The 20,782-nt window shown below is 31.5% G+C and overlaps 1 protein-coding gene across 1 annotated transcript in view; it reads left to right on the top strand.

Annotated features, from left to right (window-relative positions):
* The first annotated feature begins 18,532 nt into the window (after positions 1–18,532).
* The window catches only part of LOC134701071 (universal stress protein YxiE-like), a 53,015-nt gene continuing 50,765 nt past the window's right edge, over positions 18,533–20,782 (top strand). The window contains exon 1 of the mRNA XM_063562216.1: positions 18,533–18,725. Within this exon, the coding sequence (XP_063418286.1) occupies positions 18,638–18,725 (88 nt within the window). The 5' untranslated portion in view covers positions 18,533–18,637. The remainder of the gene's footprint in view (positions 18,726–20,782) is intronic.

The following is a 20,782-nucleotide window of genomic DNA, read 5'->3' as shown; positions in this document are numbered from 1 at the left end:
ATTATTTTTTTTTTTTTTTTTATTCTTTGTATTGTAATAACAAATAATATTAACAATTGAATCAATTTTTGATACCATACTGATGTATGGTCTAAATTCCTTATTTTTAACGGTCTTTGTACCTCATTTTGACACCATACTGACGTATGGTTTAATTTACTTTGTTCCTTGATACTTGTTACATATTTCTGATACCATACTGACGTATGGCCTGGATACCTTTCTATGGCACCATACTGACGTATGGTTTAAACGCATCATTTGACACCATACTAACATATGGTTTTAATTTCTTATTTTGTCACCATAATGACTTATGGTTTAAATTACCTTTTGACACCATACTGACGTATGGTCTAAGCATCCCTTTTTGACATCATACTGACGTATGGTTTAAGCACCTATTTTTGACACTATACTGACGTATGGTTTAAGCACCTCTTTTTGACACCATACTGACGTATGGTTTAAGCACCTCTTTTTGACATCATACTGACGTATGGTTTAAGCACCTCATTTTGACACCATACTGACGTATGGTTTAAGCACCTCTTTTTGACACCATACTGACGTATGGTCTAAACATCCTATTTTTGATACCATACTGACGTATGGTCTAAACATCCTATTTTTGATACCATACTGACGTATGGCTTAAACATCTTGTTATTTTATACCATTTTTTGTTTGGTTTATACTTCTATACAATGTATTGTTGGAACAATATACTTATGAACCTTTTATATTTGTTTGTTAAAATCTTACTATTTCATCTATTTTATGAATGGCTATTTCGATACAAAATTTTTAGTCAATCTATGAAAAATTATCTCAATTCCAAGTTTCAAGATTTAGTTAGAGTTATCTCCCTTTGCATATGGAGATAGAACATTATACATTATTGGTTTTTAATTGCAGTTGTATAAGTCCCCAGTTGCCATATTGTAAATAAATGCATATACTTTTAGATTCTTGAATAAATAATAGTTTAGTACTTAGTCTTTATATATATCAATATACTTCTCATTACACTTACAGTTTATTACAAACTTCAGACATTTGTCCTTTAGAAATTGAGATTTGGGTTTATGCTTATGAGACAGCAACTCAAGGCATTATTATAATTTCTGTGTTAAAGAGTTTATGGGTGAACTCGAGACATTAATTTGGTATTAGATAAACCACTTATAATAAATCAAGAACAAGTGAAGTCATAAATATATGTTTGACTAAATACCAAAAATATTCCATGGAAAAAAACAAAAAAAATCAATTTGAAATTTGCAAGCTTTGCATTGACTTTGTCAGTTTCATAACTTCTATTTATATAGTTGATATTGCATCATTATTTGCACTTTGTCAAATGGGCTCATCTGATATATCAAACTGAAGGTCTTAGTAAACTCTACTTGATAAAATGAAAATTTTAAACCCCCTTTTCAACCCAGTAGGACGGGTTGGGTCATTTAGTGCAACATTCAAATTTCTCAGATGGTAAGGTTGTCGCATATCAAATGAAAGAACATAAAGCGTACATTTCAAATTTCAAATTGACGTCTCCCAAAAAGGGGTTGGATGGGGTCACTGAGTGCAAAATATAAATTTTCTTTTGAGATGGGGGTGTTGTATATCAAATGAAAGGTCATTTTGTGTTCATTTGAAATATCACATTCCCGACCTCCAAAAATTAGTTGGATAGGGTTATTAAGTGCAAAAATCAAACTTTCTAGAACATGGCGTTGTCGCATATCAAATGAAAGCTCATCTACTCTATGTTACATATATCATAATTCTCAAAAATGTAGGCGGATGAGCTCATTTAGTGTTAAAAGCGAAAGGTTTCAGAAGGTATGCTTGTCGTATACCAAACGAAAGTACATTACGAAAACACCACTTTTACAGGAAAGACCTTTCAATTGTTTTACAAACAATTGAGATACTAGTTTTTTATTTTCTCTTGTTAATTTTTTTCTTGTATTTTGATTTTGATTCTTCATTTAAATGCACAGAGAATAATTTGGATGACAAGAATATAAAGTCATAGTATAACTGGTTCCATCAGCCATAAATTATCAATACTATAATTAATGAAGACTAAAAAGAATATGTACGGACGATATTTGACTACTCTTTAGAAGGTTACAGTATCTAACTGGTGACCCGTTATAACATATTGATGTACTCAAACTGAATCCCTTTTCAATTGTTAAAAACATTTTTAGTTGGCATTCACAAATTAAAAAAAAAATCCTCGTAATTCGGTATTTTTGTTATTTTGATTTTTGTATAGGAAACTTATTATAAGTTTGTATAAATAAGTAGTTCAATTGATTCATAAGCATTGCAGTATGTACAATTCTTTCCACGTAATTTGGTACGTACCCTGTCATATGGATTTATCTCTTTTTCCTTTTGTTTGGAGTTTTATTTCAGTTGATTTTGTTTACTGGTATTTTAATTAGTTTACTTGTGACTATTTGTACTTTATCAGGTCTTTCCACTTTTCGTGGAAAGACCTTTTGTTTTTTCTGATTATTATTTTTTCTTCTTCTGCCGTTTGAGATGCTTTTTTGTATATAACATATCGAATGGTTTTTTGGCCAATTATGTTGTATAGTAATGGGGATTTCAAAACTCACCCTGTATGACCGAACACTTCTTACAGGAGTTATCTGCCCACGTCCCCTTTTTCTTGTTATCGCTATATCTCTAAAACCGTAAAAGATTTTAGCAAACTGTTTGCACCAAATTGTTTGTCTACTCTTAAGAATGATTTGGTTAGTTTTGACTTGAGTGATCGGAAGACATCTTATGGGAGTTATTTCCCTTTGTAAATTTAAGATAGGCGATTTGTTAAATAAATTCATACGTTATAAGTCGTAGAGGCCTACAGTCTTTTGATATGAAGTCCTTGGTCCATTTGAAGGAAATTGAGGTCAAGGTCAAAGGTCAAGGTCACGTTATAAGTTTTGAATTTTGCTTGTTATCGTTATTCAAAAGAAACTGGTACAGTTAATGATATGATGTGTTTTCCAAATAACTGTTTACAATAAGGTGCAACTTCAACCTATTTCAGTTGAAGTGTTCTGGTTAACCCTTATAGAAGTTTTCTCCCCTTATGTATTTGAAATCAGTATTTCGCCACAACCATACAAGTGATTGACCTCGGGTCTTCCGATTTGAGTTCACTGACCTATGACCTTGAAATTGAGGTCAAGGTCGAAGGTCAAGGTCATGTTATAACTTTTGAAATTTGCTTGTTATCGTTATTCAAACGAAACTGTTACAGTTAATGATAAGATGTGTTGACAAATTACTGTTTGCAATAAGGCGCAACTTCAACCTATTTCAGTCGAAGTGTTTTGGTTAACCCTTATAGGAGTTTTCTCCCCTTTTGTATTTGAAATCAGTATTTCTCCACAACCATACAAGTGATTGACCTGGGGTCTTTTGATTAGAGATCACTGACCTATGACCTCAAAATTGAGGTCAAGGTCAATGGTCAATTTGACGTTCTATATTTTGACCTTTGCTAAAAATTCTTTCTGGTTCATTATAAAACAATTAAGTCTTCTGCATAAACCTATCAATCTTATTTTTTTTTTATATCAGTTTGATTTACCATATTACATCAACACGAAGTGACATTTTCTAACATCGTTTTTTAAATTTCCTTATTATTATTGAGGTGGAAAGACCTTTAATTGTTCTCTGAATAATTGGTTTTTAATTTTTTTATGTTGTTATAATTGTGTTTAAAAATGTTGCGATTCACAGTTTTACATTAATTTCAAACTAAACGTCTGCTGCTTTGTGTAATATGTTTTCATTTTCATTCATTTGTTGCTACAGGTTCAGCAAAAGGTTAGTACAAATCACCTGCTTTTACCTCTTTTTTTTTACTATTAAGTCGAATATTTATAATTAAAGAATACCAAATGCACTTTTTGGATTCATGAATTCGTTCTGAACAAAAATGTTGCAGCATAGTACATGAACGAGGTTAACCATCAACTACAGTTAGTCAGTTAAAAAGGCTAACCGATCACACATGAATCAATACAGAGCAATTGTAAAACAATGTTGAAGAAAAGACCAATATAATATATACTAGCAAACAGGTTGTTAATATAATTATCATATACTTAAGTAAATAACATAATTTTTATAATTTTACTGTATGATTGTAACACGCTATTTGCATGAATTCCATGTTTTCCGTTATCGCCTGGCATTCCGTCGTTACTAGGCACATTCCGGAGATCGCATGGCATTCCGTCGTTACTCGGCACATTCTGGAGTTTTGCACCTCAATGGTACGTTTTAAGATGTTGTATAATGTATACAATTTGCTTCTATTTTAAATACTCCGTCACATTCACATGTGAAACAAGATTATCGTGACATACGAACATAGAAAGGAATAAAACAACTTTGAAATGGAATATATAAATAATCATTATACTTTATTATATTTTCATTAACTTTGAAACGAATAAAGATACATTTTCTAGCAATTTTATATTAACCATTGATATATATATAGTAATCCTTTCAGTTTTTTTTGCTGCACTGATATGATTAATATAGTATTCTCGAATGTGAGGATTTCCGATATTTTTTACTGAGATTGTATTGCATTCTACTAGGTAATGGTATTCATCACCAATAACATTTAAAAAAACACCAATTGCATATCCTCTGGTCGTTCAGAATATTGTCCCATCAACCCATCTCTACTTGAATTTTCACATTACAGCATCTGAATTTGGAAATATATTCAAGTTCGCTTGGTGATAATTGTACCAGATACCTTTGTAAACCGAACATTGTTTGGCTTTTCCTAAAAGTTATGTTTTAAATGACCTTTTTACCGTCAATATAAAAATATATTTTACTATTTTTTTTTACTTCTGTTGGGCATACGATCGAAAGATTACATATCATATGTATAACCTTTGCGTCGACGTCCGTAAACTTTACACTTTTTGAACTTCTATTTGAAAACCATTTAAAATGATCAATTTATCAAACCATAATTTTCTCCAATGTTGAAGCTTATAATTAAAAGATCATAGCAAGTCATTTTTCATATCAGACCACGGTCAATATGAGGCCTTCGGAATCTTGGGATAATATTAAACCTTGGGCTGTTAACACATCTGATATGAAAAATGCCATGTAGTAATCTGATAAAATAACCTGCCAGTCATTGATAATTAATGACGATGAGAGCAACGGTCACACTTGCAGCTATTTTAGTGTAAATGCAAAACAAAAATGTTACCGGAGTGCAAACTATTATCGGCGAGCTGATGACAAAAATTTGCAGTTATTCTAGCATAGATATGTATTATATACTATCTGAGTGTTAATTAATTGTGGTGAGAACAGTGATCACACTTGCAGATATTAAACATACATATTTATCCTCAATGACAACAGACGTTTGTATAACTGGTCTCTGAAACAGAAACAGACCCAACTTTAAAGTTATATATGAGGATTTTATCGCATGTGTACAAATATGGGCAAGCAAATAAAGTTTATGTCTGCATTTTACAAAATCAAATCAAGACGCTATTTGATTTGTTTAAACAATGAGAAATTATAAAATTTCGAAGTTTTGATATTGCCAGGAACGAAATGAAATCAAATTCTAAAAAGAAAATCTTTGAAAAATACCATTATTTTCAAAGTAATTTAAACTGATTAGTTCAAAAGAACAATTTGCAGTAGATGGGCTATTAAATAACCAGAATGGTCCACTTATAAAAAGATGGAGGGGTGGGGGAGGGGGATGAATATAACGATACGAATTCATTACGACAGTTTTGGAAATAGAATACAAATATGTATATTTAATTGTAGGCCCATTCTAACCTCAGGTTTTCTTAAGTTAAACAAAAATTAAAGTGACAGCCATTTCATGTTAAAAACAAATATTATCATGATTTTTGCAAAAGTGCAATTGTCTAAAAAAAAAATAGGTAAGGACTTAACAAAAAAGATAACAAATAAAAATAAAACAAGGAATCGAATGGCTGATCTCTGAAATTGCTGTTAATGTTATTCATTTGGCTGACATTAAAAAAGAATTGAATACTACTTTTTGTAAACTCATCGGGATGTAAAAGCGTTCACCGAGGTACATTTTGTATGAAGCTCGGAAAAGATTCTTTAAAATAATGTTCGCACAGTCATCGCTACATGTATTACAACCCTTTGAAATTACTAAAAGAAGTATTCAATACTTATAATTACCTTAAAAGTTTATTTTCGCTATAATCACACGATTACTCTAAAGCATTTCTTTTATTTACCTGTGCACTTTATTGTGGAAACGTGTGTCATCATGTATGTTATAATTCATGCAATTCACTTTAAAAAAAGAATGACGTGAAATTGCTGTTAGCCGATCAAAATAACATACAATAATGAAACATTCATCTAGTCTAAACCACACCGGCAGAATTTGGTCGGACTCGATGGTATCTAACGTCCGGCACAATGACGGAACATCAATAGACAGAAGAAAGATAGGTTTCTTCTTATTTTCTTATTTTTTCAATGATATCGAAGAATATATATACATATACAACTATTTTCTATTGTGAGATGCAATATTTTCTACAACCGTTCTATATTAACGGAGAAATAAGTCAAAATGCATGTCAAAATGACGAATTGAGTGAACCTTGCCTCGAAATTGTTTAATTTCTCTTTAAATTGTTCACATTGTACGGAAAGAAAGGTACGGGAAGATAGATATTGACACGGAGATTGCAAATTTAGTTATGAGCATCTCAATAATTGTAACTCTGTGTATGGAACGAAAGAAATGGGTCATGTCAAAATGGAACTGGCCGGTTTCGTCAATGGATACAACCCGGTTTCGTCATAGATTTCAAAATGCATAACCCGGTTTGGTCAAATAAAAAAAATCATAATCGCATTACATTATAATTGATTATTTAATTTCAGAGCTCAAAAGGAGTTTTGTGGGTCGTTCGAAAACAAGTTCGTTCACCGGACAGCGGCTTATTATTTATATGAGTCTCAGATTCAAATAAATAATAAGCAAATTCCTACTCTTATAGAACTCAAATATTTTAATTTTACTTTGCATTCCGAACTTTTTTAACAGCATATTGAGATTAAAGCTCTTTAAATATGCGTTTTCTATATGAGTTTATGGGAAAATATGTTGAACATGTTTAAACTTGAAATTACAGTTTACGGTCTTAAAAATCGAAACACACAATTGATATGTGATTTTCTCGCACAAAAGAATGGACACCTTTATAAGTAATCTAATCATTCCATGTATGTAATCTTTTCTACCATCGTTAAAAATAAATCTTCTTAAGGATAAACGTTGATGATAAGACAAATGTATATGCATGCATAATCGACATAGAATGTAGGATTACAACTACCATGCAATAAAATAAAATTTATTTATCACTAATTGTAACTATACTGCTATGTACAAATTAGTATAATAGTCTCAGGTCATCGATAAAATTCAATAATAATTATTTTGTTAACATTATTAAAAAAAACGAGTCTGTACTGTCGCCATTGTGTTATGATGATCGTTGGTCAATATATTTTGACAATATATACGGACAGACGGATTCAGTTTATTTCAAAGTGGGCGTATTTCGAACAACTTGTAAATACCGCCGAGCGTAGCGAGTCGAACAATATTTTGATTATTTCTTGCTTTACAAAATCGTTAAATACAGGAATCAATATAGTTTTGGCAACCGAAGGTGGGATCGGGGCGTGCAACCTATACGTCATCTAGATTCGCCACTTATCTTATAAAGTGTATAACGAATTAAAATATTGTAAGAAATGAGAAAACAGGGACACCCGGGAAATCGGATTATGTGAGTTGGAGTGTGTTTATTATAATAAATGCCGAATATCAAGTTCTTTTTATCGATTTCTATACATTTTTCTCAAATATATATAAAAGTTATATAGGAAAATGATAAGTCAGACAAATATACAAATAAATCGACTCGGCCGATATCCTAAAAAAACTTTAATTACGATTTTTTTTTCATTTCTTTGCGTTTTTACACGCCCATCCCAATTTTGACAGGACGTATTATTGTATACACCCGTCTGTCCATCCCTCCTTCCATCCGTCCGCTCCCTCATCTATCAGTCATTCGGTCCGTCCGTCCGTCTAGCTATCCGGCTATCTTTCTGTCCAGCGTAAACATGTCGCACCGTAACTTGAGAACAGCTTATCTAGTTTTCATGAAACTTAACAAAGTTATTTCTTGAAATGGTCAAACGATTTGTAAACCTTTTAGTGAAAATCAAATTAAATCTTTTTGAGTTACAGAACTTTGTAAGTAAAACAGAAGTGTGTTTTTTTTAACATGTCGCGCCATATCTCAAAATAGTTAATCATTATTGCATCAAACTTTACACACTTCTTGGTAATATAAATCTTAACTTCTGCATACTTTAAGGTGATGTTTTAAATTTTGTTTTTTAAGCGTTAATTAGGTTTTCTTTGTAAAAAAAAAGGGGGGTCACATACTGCGATGTATCTCAAAACCTATATAAAAAAAATATCATAATGTTAATGTTAAAAAAATAATAAGATATCAGTGTTTGCTATTGAGTATTTATATTCCATTTAAAATTAGTTTGAAGATCAGTGAAATAACGGATACGACTTCTATTAGGAAAATGTGTAGTACTATAATTACCTATGTAAATAAATGTAAACACGCCAAGTTTACTTTATAATACATATATATTTAAATTCTTTCGAAAGACAATGTTCAGATCCGTGTTAACGTTGCTTTTCATAAATTGTTGGTTTTAAAAAAATATAAAAAACCGGGTGATATATATAGACGAAACCGGGTGTTGTGTAGTAAACAACAATGACGAAACCGGTGTATTTTTATTTGACATGACCCATTTCTTTCGATCCATACACATAAATACAAGTATTGAGATGCTCATAATGACTAGTTTTGCAATCTCTGTGTCAGTATCTATCTTCCCGTACCTTTCTTTCCGTACAATGTGAACAATTTAAAGAGAAATTAAACAATTTCGAGGCAAGGTTCACTCAATTCGTTATTTTGACATGCATTTTGACTTATTTCTCCGTTAATATAGAACGGTTGTAGAAAATATTGCATCTCACAATAGAAAATAGTTGTATATGTATATATATTCTTCGATATCATTAAAAAAAAAATAAAAAAATAAGGAGAAACCTATCTTTCTTCTGTCTATTGATGTTCCGTCATTGTGCCGGACGTTAGATACCATCGAGTCCGATCAAATTCTGCCGGTGTGGTTTAGACACAGTGGTTATTATTGTCAAATGAATGTGGACAAATTCAATTGGAAAATTTTTCCAAGTGCATGCGCTTCTGTTATTGTTTTGAGGATCTACTTTTCATTCTACGACTTCAGGATAAACACAATAATCAACAATACTACAACAACTGTTTAAACAACTTTATTTGAATACAACAAGGTGTAGAGTACATATCAGTATCCTAATATCGCAGAGCATCAAAGACTATGAAATCAACATACAGTCCATTTTCTACCCTACATTCAACAAATGCCACTTTTACATTTCAAGATGATATATTGTCTTCTTTTAAATTATTGCATAATGTTTTCTTCTTACTTAGTACGTTATCGTCATCTGAGGATTTCAAAGATATTTCTTAAACGTTGTTACTTGAACTGGTGCTGTATGATCTGCTAACAGTAACGCGTCGTTTGGTTTGTCCAAATGTTTCTACACTCAGTTGAAGACTTGGACACGGTGAACTCTCACAATCCAAATCTTCAACGGTCACTTGCATATCCCCTTTGTAATCACTCAGCGTAACGGATAGTCTTGAAAATGATGCGTTCCTTCTTCTGAATACTAGCAATGAATTAATTTCATTGTCGGCGTCTTTTGTTTGAATATCATTTATGTCATTGTTCTCCTTATGCTGTTTCCCTTCTGAATTTGGGCGATTATCTCCATTGTTTTCTTTTCCTAAAATAATGCTGAGGGCATTGGCTATTTCTTCTTCTCTTCTATGTACGTCTTGATCTTGTGAGCGTGTTGGTGGGTTAAGAGCATTTTCGAACTCGGATCTGCTGTAAGCGTATATGAATGGATTTAACACAATGTTTATTGATGTAAGTAAAACAAGATAGAAATGAACTTTCTTGTCTGTGTCTACAAAAAATCTGCATACTTGTCCTGGAAGAGTAGAAAGTAAAAATGGGACCAGCATCAAAGTTAAAGAACGCACATACTTCAAGCTTCGTTGAACACGATGACCTGGATAGTTATAAATAACTGATCTGTCTACAGCTTGTATTGACCTGTAATGGTAGCTTGCTATTCTGAAAATTCGACTGTAAGACCCCAATATGATTATGATGCATGGAAAATACAGCAGGCACACAGATAAGTTATCTACTAATGTATCTCTCGCCATAATGGTCTTCCATTTATCAACACAATCATCATCGTCGTCGTTAAAGAGGATTTTAAATGGCAAAGGTAACACAGTTATTATTATGGAGTAGAACCAACAGCAAAACGTTACGACTATAACTTTACTACCTGTCATCCTGGAGGAATAGTGTAGAGAATATTTAAGACTGGCAAAACGGTCTACTGCAATCGCCGCCGCCAACATTATAGTTACACCGTTTGAAATGCAAAACATTTTCTCTGATATTAGTTCAAGGAAAGGGTTCCAGGCTATCCATGAAGATGTTCTACCAATCAACGATAATATACAGAGAAGATCGGTAATACAAAGACTTGCTACAAATCCATTTGCATATGTCTGTAATTATATAATGTAGTGTGTGTCAAAATTGCGTGCAAGACGTATGCGTTTAAGCCGAATCCAGCGAATGTCATTAAAAATGTCCAAAAGATGTATACTATCATATGATATAATTCAACCTCAATGTTTTCATGAGTACAACTAGTCATCGACAGATTGTTATCCATTTCCATGCGTCTTTCCCATTAATAAGTCTTCAAGAAAGTGTTAGAAAAAACTCCTAGTCACATATATATTAACTTTTTACAGCCCACATTTCTGAATGTGTTAATCAGTATCTTCGATATGATTAATATAACACCTACATTGTCACCAAGCAGGAAAATGTCAGATTTAAGTATGGAAAAGGAAACGAGAAGTAAAACAGTACAAATAAAACCGTTAGGCTTCAATCTTTTAAATTTCATTAACAAAACGAATTTATAATAAACCTTCAACACTGTCCAACGAGTCACAATGGTTGAATGCATTGAACAATTTGTACAGGCCACCTTGCGATGGTTTTGAGAGAGTTCATCCGAAGATCGAGTATTGTTGACAGACCAATGTGAAGTAAGTGACCCAATGAGAACCAACCCTATATAAATGGATATCAGTATTATTTATTAAACATTGCATTAGAAAGATATGATAAAAAAAATGATAGTGTATTTCTATTGTCAGATGCCGATACGAACCTTTTTGATAGTGATAACATTTAAATGTTCCAAATATATACTCTACAGATATCACCGGTATGACAATTAAAGTCCAGTGACTTTGACTAATAGCTTACTTCTTATAGCATTCTAAGGCATGTGTGCAAAATATTTAATGGCAATGGGAATGTGCCTACTATTTGGAGTGTCTTGAAACTATAAACCAGTTGTGTTGTACAAAACATGCGTACCAATTACCTTTAACAATACTTCCAAAAGGTAATTATTTATTCTAAAGTTGGAAAATAGAAGATATTGTATAATTGCAAATGAGACAGCTCTCACACAATCACGTAGAATTTACTTATTGATGACCAATTTGTACCCTTCAATAATGAACAAACCCCATAACACATAAAAACCTTTCAAAAGACAAAACCAAAACAATTCGAATGATTGTATGATTAATGTGCAAAATGATAACCGACATATTTTTACCTAGTATGATAAACAGTAACAAACCACTGCATAACAGACTTCTGACAATGAACATACACGCATACTGTGGCAGAGTTCCCGATACTAAGTATTTTTTGGCGTGAAACCCTTTCCTAACCTGGGACAGGGTTAAAAGTTATGTTACAGTGAGCAAAACATGAAAGAAATACCTGTAAAAGTCAGTTGAAATGGGGTAAACTTGTCAGATCGATACACAAAAAAAAAAGAACAATAATACAGACTGTTTCATGCATCATAATATAACCTAGCCTCTTTTGTTTTTGCTTTGTAGAAAAACAAACAAGAAGGCGCTAGGACAAACATTTAACAATACAAATGATAATTCTTTAGTTTTTCAAAGATATTGGACAGTAGAACAGACCTCACCAGTCGTTAATCCGCAACAACTAATAACACGTGGTTAAGAAAGCCGTTAAAAAAAACTTGATACAAACAGACTTTTTCGATATCAGCTTCTTTTTCAAGTTAAGGTTTAAATTTTGTACAGCTCATTTAGATCGAACCATCTGAAAACCTTGAGTTTGATTTTGTTTGATCAAACGATATATAAGTGTTTTACAAATGATAACCAGTGTTTTAACAAGTTCCTTAAGTACTATCAAATAACTTGTCAATTTTGGTGGAAAAAAGGATTGTAAAAAAAGTGAAATAAACTATTTCTTTAGTGTATAATTTTGTGTGTGAATGTGCGTATACTTCAATGGACAGTTTTAACTTCTAAGCACTTCCACTTCCACACAATCGTTTCAAGAATGTTTTCCTTTTTATTTAAATAGTCATTTTCAGTGGTTGCCATCTGTTTATGTTGTTCATAAGTGTTTTTCATTTTTCGTTTTTATATAGATTAGACCGTTGGTTTTCCCGTTTGAATGGTTTTACACTAGTAATTTTTGAGTCCCTCTAAGCTTGCTCTTCGGTGTGATCCAAAGCTTGAAGGCCGTACGTTGACCTTTAATGCATCGGTTTTATTCATAAAAATCCTTCTTCATAATTGAAAAAAGGTGAAAATATGCTAGGTATCCTTCCTGGAAAACTGATTGGATGATTAAAACAAACATTCTAGCAAAATATAACAAGGAATAATCAATCTCATTAGTCATGAAGGAGCTTACAAAAATATAGCAGGAAAAAAACCTTAATTATCAGCATACAAACGTAGCACGCAAAACTAATACTGAGCAACACGAATCCCATAAAAAACAGTATTGATCTGAGGGGCTCCGGCAGATAAGCAGATTAAAGCTGGTAATTTTGTCCTTGTCCTTATTTACTAACAATTCGGCTAAACATATCGACGATTATAGATATTCATATGGGCATCAATTGCACCCCATTAATACCAGAATCGCTTTTTTGAATCACAGTTTAAGACTAAATTTAGTCAATTTATATAGACCCATCTAATGTTTTTGATTTTAAAAATATATTGGAAAAAGAACTTTTTTGGGTTATATGTATTTCAATTTGTATTCATCTGATGAGAAAAGCATTTTTCAACTGATTTTTATAGTTCGTTCTAACTTTGTACTTTAATACACCACTGTCCAATGTAAGAAGGAGGGTTGAGATCACGCTGACATGGTTAACCCCGTCACTATCTGTATGTATGTGGCTGTCTCAAGTCAGGAGCTTGTAGTTCAGTTGTTATTTTTCGTTCATTTTTTGTAAATTAATTGGGCCGTTAATTTTCTTGTTTGAATATTTATACATTTGTGATTTTGGGGCCTTTTATAACTGACTATGCAGTATAAGCTTTGTTTCCCCGTGTGTGACTTACCGACTTAGACTCATCATGGGTGTGTACTTACCTAGGCAACACGACTGGTGCCACAGGTTTGGCAGAACCCTTCCGGATATAACTTACAAAATGCATTGACTCCAACATGAAAAATAAAATGACAAAATTACCAAACTCCGAGAAAAATTCAAAACGTAAAGTTCCTAAACAAATTGAAAAATGAAAAGTTCAAACACATCAAACGAATTGACAATCCTTGTATATTCATTACAGGCATTTTCCTATATAGAAACTAGCATGACAGTTGCATAATTTTTTTTAATATTGGCCCAAGAATAGGATATTTATAGTCAGAGTTCGTATGTATCATGCATAAACCAAGAAAAAAATGTTTATTTGAAAAAAAATATTATTATGAATTATTTTCTGAAGATTTATAGATATGATAGAAGTCAAACGGACTATACGACCATATGTTGTTTATATAACACAGCTCGCTTTTGCCGTGTCGTTTGTGACATTTTAGTGTTTTTATAAACTGTATGTATTGCTGGCAATTTATAAAAATCATTAAGTCAAGGATACTGTTATAACAAAACACTTAAAACCTTTACTTTTTTATATTTACAAATATTGATTTTGTACCTTTAGAAAACTTATTAAAAATCGTAAATGCCATCATCATTCTACGTGATGTTGTTTACCGATTCCGTTTATTGACGATAGACGCGGACTGATTGATATTTTAGTCTTAGATACTTGATATTTTTATTAATTTATTTTATTTTGACTTTGAACGAAATTACTGCAACTGCGAGTACCTTCCGATCTGTATTTGTTTGTGTACTGTTGCTTTGTTATATATCGATATGTTCAGTTAGGCTCTATTCAATCTTGTTTATGCAGTATTTTTATGTTGTGTTATACCTGTTTCTCAGGATAAGGGAAGGTGTGGCGCCCGCCAACATGTCAGACCGCAACACCTTCTGTTTGTGCCTGTTTTAAGTCAGAAGCCATTCAATTCGGTAATCAGTGGTTGTTGTTAGACGCTATTTGTCGTGTTTTTCGTTTATTGATTTTTTTACATGAATGAGGTTATATTTAGTTTATCGTTTGTCATTTAGGGAGCTTTTGTAGATTACTTTGCGTTAGGGGTTTTGCAAATAGTCGAAAGCCGTACGTCGACATATTGTTTTTAACCTTTTAATTTATTTCGTTTCTGATAGAGAGTTGTCCCATTGGCAATATAATACCACATCTTTTCATTTCATAAGATATTGTAATTACAGATTTTTATACTTTTCTAACGGCTTGCAAATGAGAAATTTCTTCAGAGGTAACAAAAAAAATATTCTAATTGAATGTTGTCTTACTAAATTAGATATTACACATAATGGCTTTAATACATATCTAAATGTATGTAACACCTTTTTTCCTTCAAAATTTGCCTAAGAAAAATTTGTTTATTTTTATGCCCTGAATGGTCATATTGCTCTTCAACTGTTTTAGGTATTGGCTTTCAAATATTTAGCTTTGAGCGTTCCGGATGAAGATAAATAAAAAAGGGTTTCTGACAAAACCATTCATTACAAAATGAAAAAAGGATAAGTATCTTTTAAAACATTTTTTTTTATATATTACGCATTGCCAAATTAATGTTTTTTTTTATAATTATCTATATAATATTGGATATTGCGTAGATATTTTTTTGATAATCATAATTTTGTATGACCTTTATATGTTGATATTATTTATCAAAATACAAAATGTTATTAAGTTCTTGCAGGTGGATTTATTCTTTCGTTAGATTTAATAAACTTTTGTATTTCACACAAATCTATTTACGATTACAGAAAAACCGTTATGTGTAGAATTATATGACAAACAATGGAAATAGAATTCCACCAGCAGGCTACTAAACTATGAATTGAAATAAAGGATGGACACTTAACAAATTGTCCTGGATAAAAAAAATTGCCCCACCTATTAATTAATTTTAAACTGGCAACTCCGTTGGTTGATGTCATCAAACATTAAACATTAAACAAGTTAATTTAGTATGAAATGAAATGAAATCCTGTATATAGAAATCTCCAGCGAAACAACATAATGTTAATCTAATGTAAAAAGATAAGGTCAGTTTCACTTGTATTAGTATATTTCATTGAGACACAAGTAAAAACCTACCGGATTCTTAATATATTATTAAAGTGTTCTTTAAAGTAATTCATCCGAAAAGATAAGTACACATTTAACATGTGATTGTGTAAAATTTTGTTTGCAACGGAGGACATTAATAAATTGGCATACAAATACCTTGTTATGTCAAACATATGTTCCTTTTATTCAATATTTTGATTGAAAATGCCCCTTTTATATCTGGTTTGATAAAATGCTCTTAATTTAGCCCAAATTATACTACTTCTTAAAGTAAATCAAGAATAGCGCTTCGGACGCATTGATCCTATAACGTTTTGTATTCATTGCGTTTGGTCGATATAACTGCTGGTGGACTATAAGTTCCGGACGGTATCACTAGCAGGTCAGTAGTCTGTACTTCAGTACTGAAATGAATAATAACGGATCATTCTTAGATTGTCCATTAATGAATGTTTGATTTGTTGGGAAACTAGCATAGGGTTTCAACTCCTCCCTCGGGTGTAGCTGACTCTTATGCCGTATACATATTTTAATTAATTTTGTACATCCTTGTCTTTCAAATCATTTTAGTCGTCACTGACGGATTAAAATACAGATAAGAGCTTTTAATTAATCTGTAGTTAGCACTTCTAAGTTGTCCTGACATATCATTGATATGGTCATAATTATAAATAAGCTGTTTACAAAATTTAGAATTTTTAAAATACTAAGACTTTTCAACTCAGGAATTGATTACCTCAGCTATATTTGGAAAAACTTTAATGAATTTGTGTCGTCAATTCTCTGCAACTTCGCACTTTGTTTAGCCTTTCAACTTTTTGATTCGAGCGTCACTGATGAGTCTTTTGTAGACAAAACGCGCGTCTGGCGCATATACAAAATTTCGATCCTGGTCACTATGGTGAGTTAATACGGACGCATGACATTTGTGTATATTATTTTCGTTTGTTCACCTGCAAGAATCAGAATGAGAATTTTGTATAACTATAATGAGTTCATTAAAAACACATATTGTATTCGCCACTAAAATGAAATTGGGCAAACTGAAAAAGCAAAAATTGATTCTTTTGACCTATAAAAAGTATACAGATTTTCACAAATAATAGTCTTAATCTTGTAACATCAAACCGAAAAATTGATGTTATTCTAGTTCAACATGCCATAATTATATACTAATAGTCTCTCTTTAAGTTTTTCCTGGCGCTGCTTATGATGTGTAGTTCAGAGAGATGATTTTACAGTAGACATGAAATACTGTAAGATTAGGTTATAATCAAAAATATTCTAAAAGTTTGCGGCCATTAAACGTTTACTCAATTGTAGCATTGATTCACGCGCAATGTTAACCTAATGAATACGAGTATACAAAATGTTTGAGAAATATGCATTTAACGAACTTTAATACGGTTGTGTGATGTTATCAAATCGATATAGAGTAATCATCAAACCTTCTGCTAGGTTCCCACGTAAAATCCTATGTAAACAAACACAAAGCGATTTGTCTAACGGTCTGATATTTAAAAGAAATTCAGCCTTTCACCTATATAGAACTGCTAGAGGGCATAATGACATGATACACATTTCATACAATTTACTTTTATCATATATTCAAATAAGCGCGTTTAATAGATATAAGTAAATGTGGGATGAGTGCCAATAAGACAGTTCTCCATACATGTCACAGTTTGTGTAAGTAAATCATTCATAGGTCAAAATACAGTTTAAACATTTTTAAGCACAACAATTTGACTAAAACTTCGTTCCTAATTATAATATAGCGTGTCGATTAAAATTTTATAACTCTGTTATTTGGTCCTCAATGCTCTTCAACTATGTACTCGTTTGGCTTTATAACTATTTTGATCTGAGCGTCACTAGTGAGTCTAATGTAGACGAAACGCGCGTCTGGCGTATTTAATTATAATCCTGGTACCTTTGACGACTATTTATCAACTTATTCATGTTATAATCCTTTTCATTCTATACAATTTCTTTTGAAAATTGGTTTTGTTGTATCCCGTGCCTTGGAGAACCCTATATGATGTGGTCGATCTATCGATTCGACTGAATAAAGATGATTCTCTGTACAAATTTCAATCCGTTAAGCAATCATCAAAATGTTTTTTTTTCCCTAACATTTTTTTTTTTTTTTTTAATACATAGTAAAGCTCACACCGAAAACACGCATTGTAAGTGCCATTTATCAGAAAAGACCAAATATTTGTTCAATGTTTCTGAAATAATTTATTTGAATGTTAAATGTAATTAAAACAAGTATCTCAGGTGCAAATACCTCGTCATGTAGAGATGGTCGCTTTCAGTTCATAAATCCTTTTAAAATAAGTATTAAAAAAACTATTGTGATAAAAAGCGCTTAGACAAGAAAAATTCTTAATGTAATAAAGAATTGACTAACAGTTGTTTCGTATCAATTTTCATTGACATTGAATATGTGATATGACAAATTTCTTAAATAAAGGCAACTATTGAATATTAAATTACTGTTTACAATATTGATGCGTACTTTTTTACTACAACATATCGATAATTTGTGGGAAATTCCCAACAGTCGCTATCAGTCAATACCTCGTTGATTGATCAGAAACTTTTCATAATCCCGACCTGTTACATGAGATGAACAAGTTTACTCGCATATTTTGTTAAATGGGGCATTGAAGAATTTATAAGTGTTAAAATTATATATTTTGGATTAAAAAAACACAATGGCAGAAAAGTTAAAAGAGAGCTCCAAGGGTAAAAAAGTAGTTATTGGAATAGACGGAAGTGATAATTCTATGTTTGCAATTGAATGTAAGTTAAGATATTTATTAATAGACATATGTAGACAAAGTTTAAAGATAGTTTTAACGATTGTAGAAATTAGTTCAACTCATAGTAAAATTCCAACGTTTATGTGTTACAAGAAGTGTTCATCATATACATGCATAATCTTTACTCACTTCTTATGAATCTCGTTAATACCTAAAATAGGTACCAGGATTATAACTTAGTACGCCATACGCGCGCTTCGTCTACATAAGACTCATCAGTGACGCTCAGATAAAAAAAGTTATAAACCTAAACAAGTACAAAGTTGAAGAGCATTGAAGACCCAAAATTCCAAAAAGTTGTGCCAAATACGGCTACGGTAATCTATTCCTGGGATAAGAAAATCCTTAGTTTTTCGAAAAATTCAAAGTTTTGTAACAGGAAATTTTTACAAATGACCATATAATTGATATTCATGTCATCAACGAAGCGCTGACTACTGGGATGGTGATACCCTCGGGGACGAAACGTCCACCAGCAGTGGCATCGACCCAGTGGTGTAAATAGTTATCAAAGGTACCAGGATAATAATTTAGTACGCTAGACGCGCGTTTTGACTACATACCTAAAGGGGTTTCATAATTCATGTTAATAATTCATTTACATTAGTCTTAATAAGTAATATAATTAATAAAAATAGGCCTGTAACGTTAACTATACTTAAACAAGTGTAGTATCAGCATCAACAAATTATTAGAATAAATAAGCGTTGTTATACATACTTTTTTGTATTGATGGAATATTTATAATAATTGATTTTCTGTTTTTTCTTGTTAATACATGTTCAGTGTTATATGGATCAAATAATGACATATTTATGTTTTTACATATCAGATTGATTCAATCATTTCAATACAGATCAATGACACATTACCATTCTGTACAAACTAAGTTGTTTACTTTGTTAAAGCGGAAATAGCGAACGTATTTCAAACAAAAATATAACAGGACAGATAAAAGTTTAAAACTTGGGAATATTTTTTCTTAGGATAAAAGAAAACAAAACTCTTTTGAGTGGACTACATAATAGATCATAGAAGGTAAATTTCATAACTGATCGATGAAATGTTGTCATTCTGTTAAAACCTTTAGAATTGCTATGTTCAAACAAAAAACTCGTCAGATAAATATATAGTAAGACTGATAAATAAAATAAAGCGCGGGAAAAGTGTACAAAGGAAACACACGTCTTAACATAAGATAATCATCGTTCAAACCAATTTGTGTATCGGAATAAGTCAAAGTTAATATCTCGAATTTATCTCTCGAAGTTGAGTTAAAAATCAAGTCAATTTTCTATTTTGAGACTGTTTGGTTGCAGTCTCATCGACGTTGAAAATGTCTTATTGTTGGCGCGAAAAAATAAAATAAAAATGTAATCAAGACAGAATACCATTGTTCAAGAGGCAGCTGACATATCGATACACATCCATAAAGTTTATAAAGAAAATAAAAAAAATAGTATTTTGTTACGTAAGTATGAACAATGAACCCTTTAGAAAGAAATGAACGAATTGAAGTCAAAAGTTGCGAGAAGGAATCGTTCCTAACACAATATTTTGTTGAGCAACAATGAGTGAATTTTACAATCAAAAATATAATATGTGCATGTACAATAAATATGCTACGAATTTGAGATCGTTAATCGTTAGACTATTGAAATTGTAAATAAGAAGAGATAAAAGAAAATGAGACAAATATCCACTACAGAACAAATGACAAGTATGAAAACCAATATATATCTATCTATCTATATAATATATATATAGATATATAAGTATAAAATAAGTCGATGTGATATGATTGCCATTGAGACAATCCTCCATTAGCTTTTTTTAGAGACTCGGATGTTTTATGCATATCTCACTACTCATAAAAGTATAAAAGGAGGGACGATGATAATTTCTTCTTCATCACAAAATGATCAGGCTTACAGATTTGTGAAATTTACAATAATTAAACTATATTTAGTTTAATGATGACATCTTTATACAAATAATGATTTGTGTTAGGATTACAAATGAAGCAATTATCAACCA

The sequence above is a fragment of the Mytilus trossulus genome, unplaced genomic scaffold (genome assembly GCF_036588685.1).
Source record: "Mytilus trossulus isolate FHL-02 unplaced genomic scaffold, PNRI_Mtr1.1.1.hap1 h1tg000211l__unscaffolded, whole genome shotgun sequence".
In the NCBI taxonomy this organism is placed as follows: Eukaryota; Metazoa; Mollusca; class Bivalvia; order Mytilida; family Mytilidae; genus Mytilus; species Mytilus trossulus.
The sequence above is the reverse complement of the archived record's forward strand: the minus strand, read 5'-3'. Positions and strand labels throughout refer to the sequence as shown.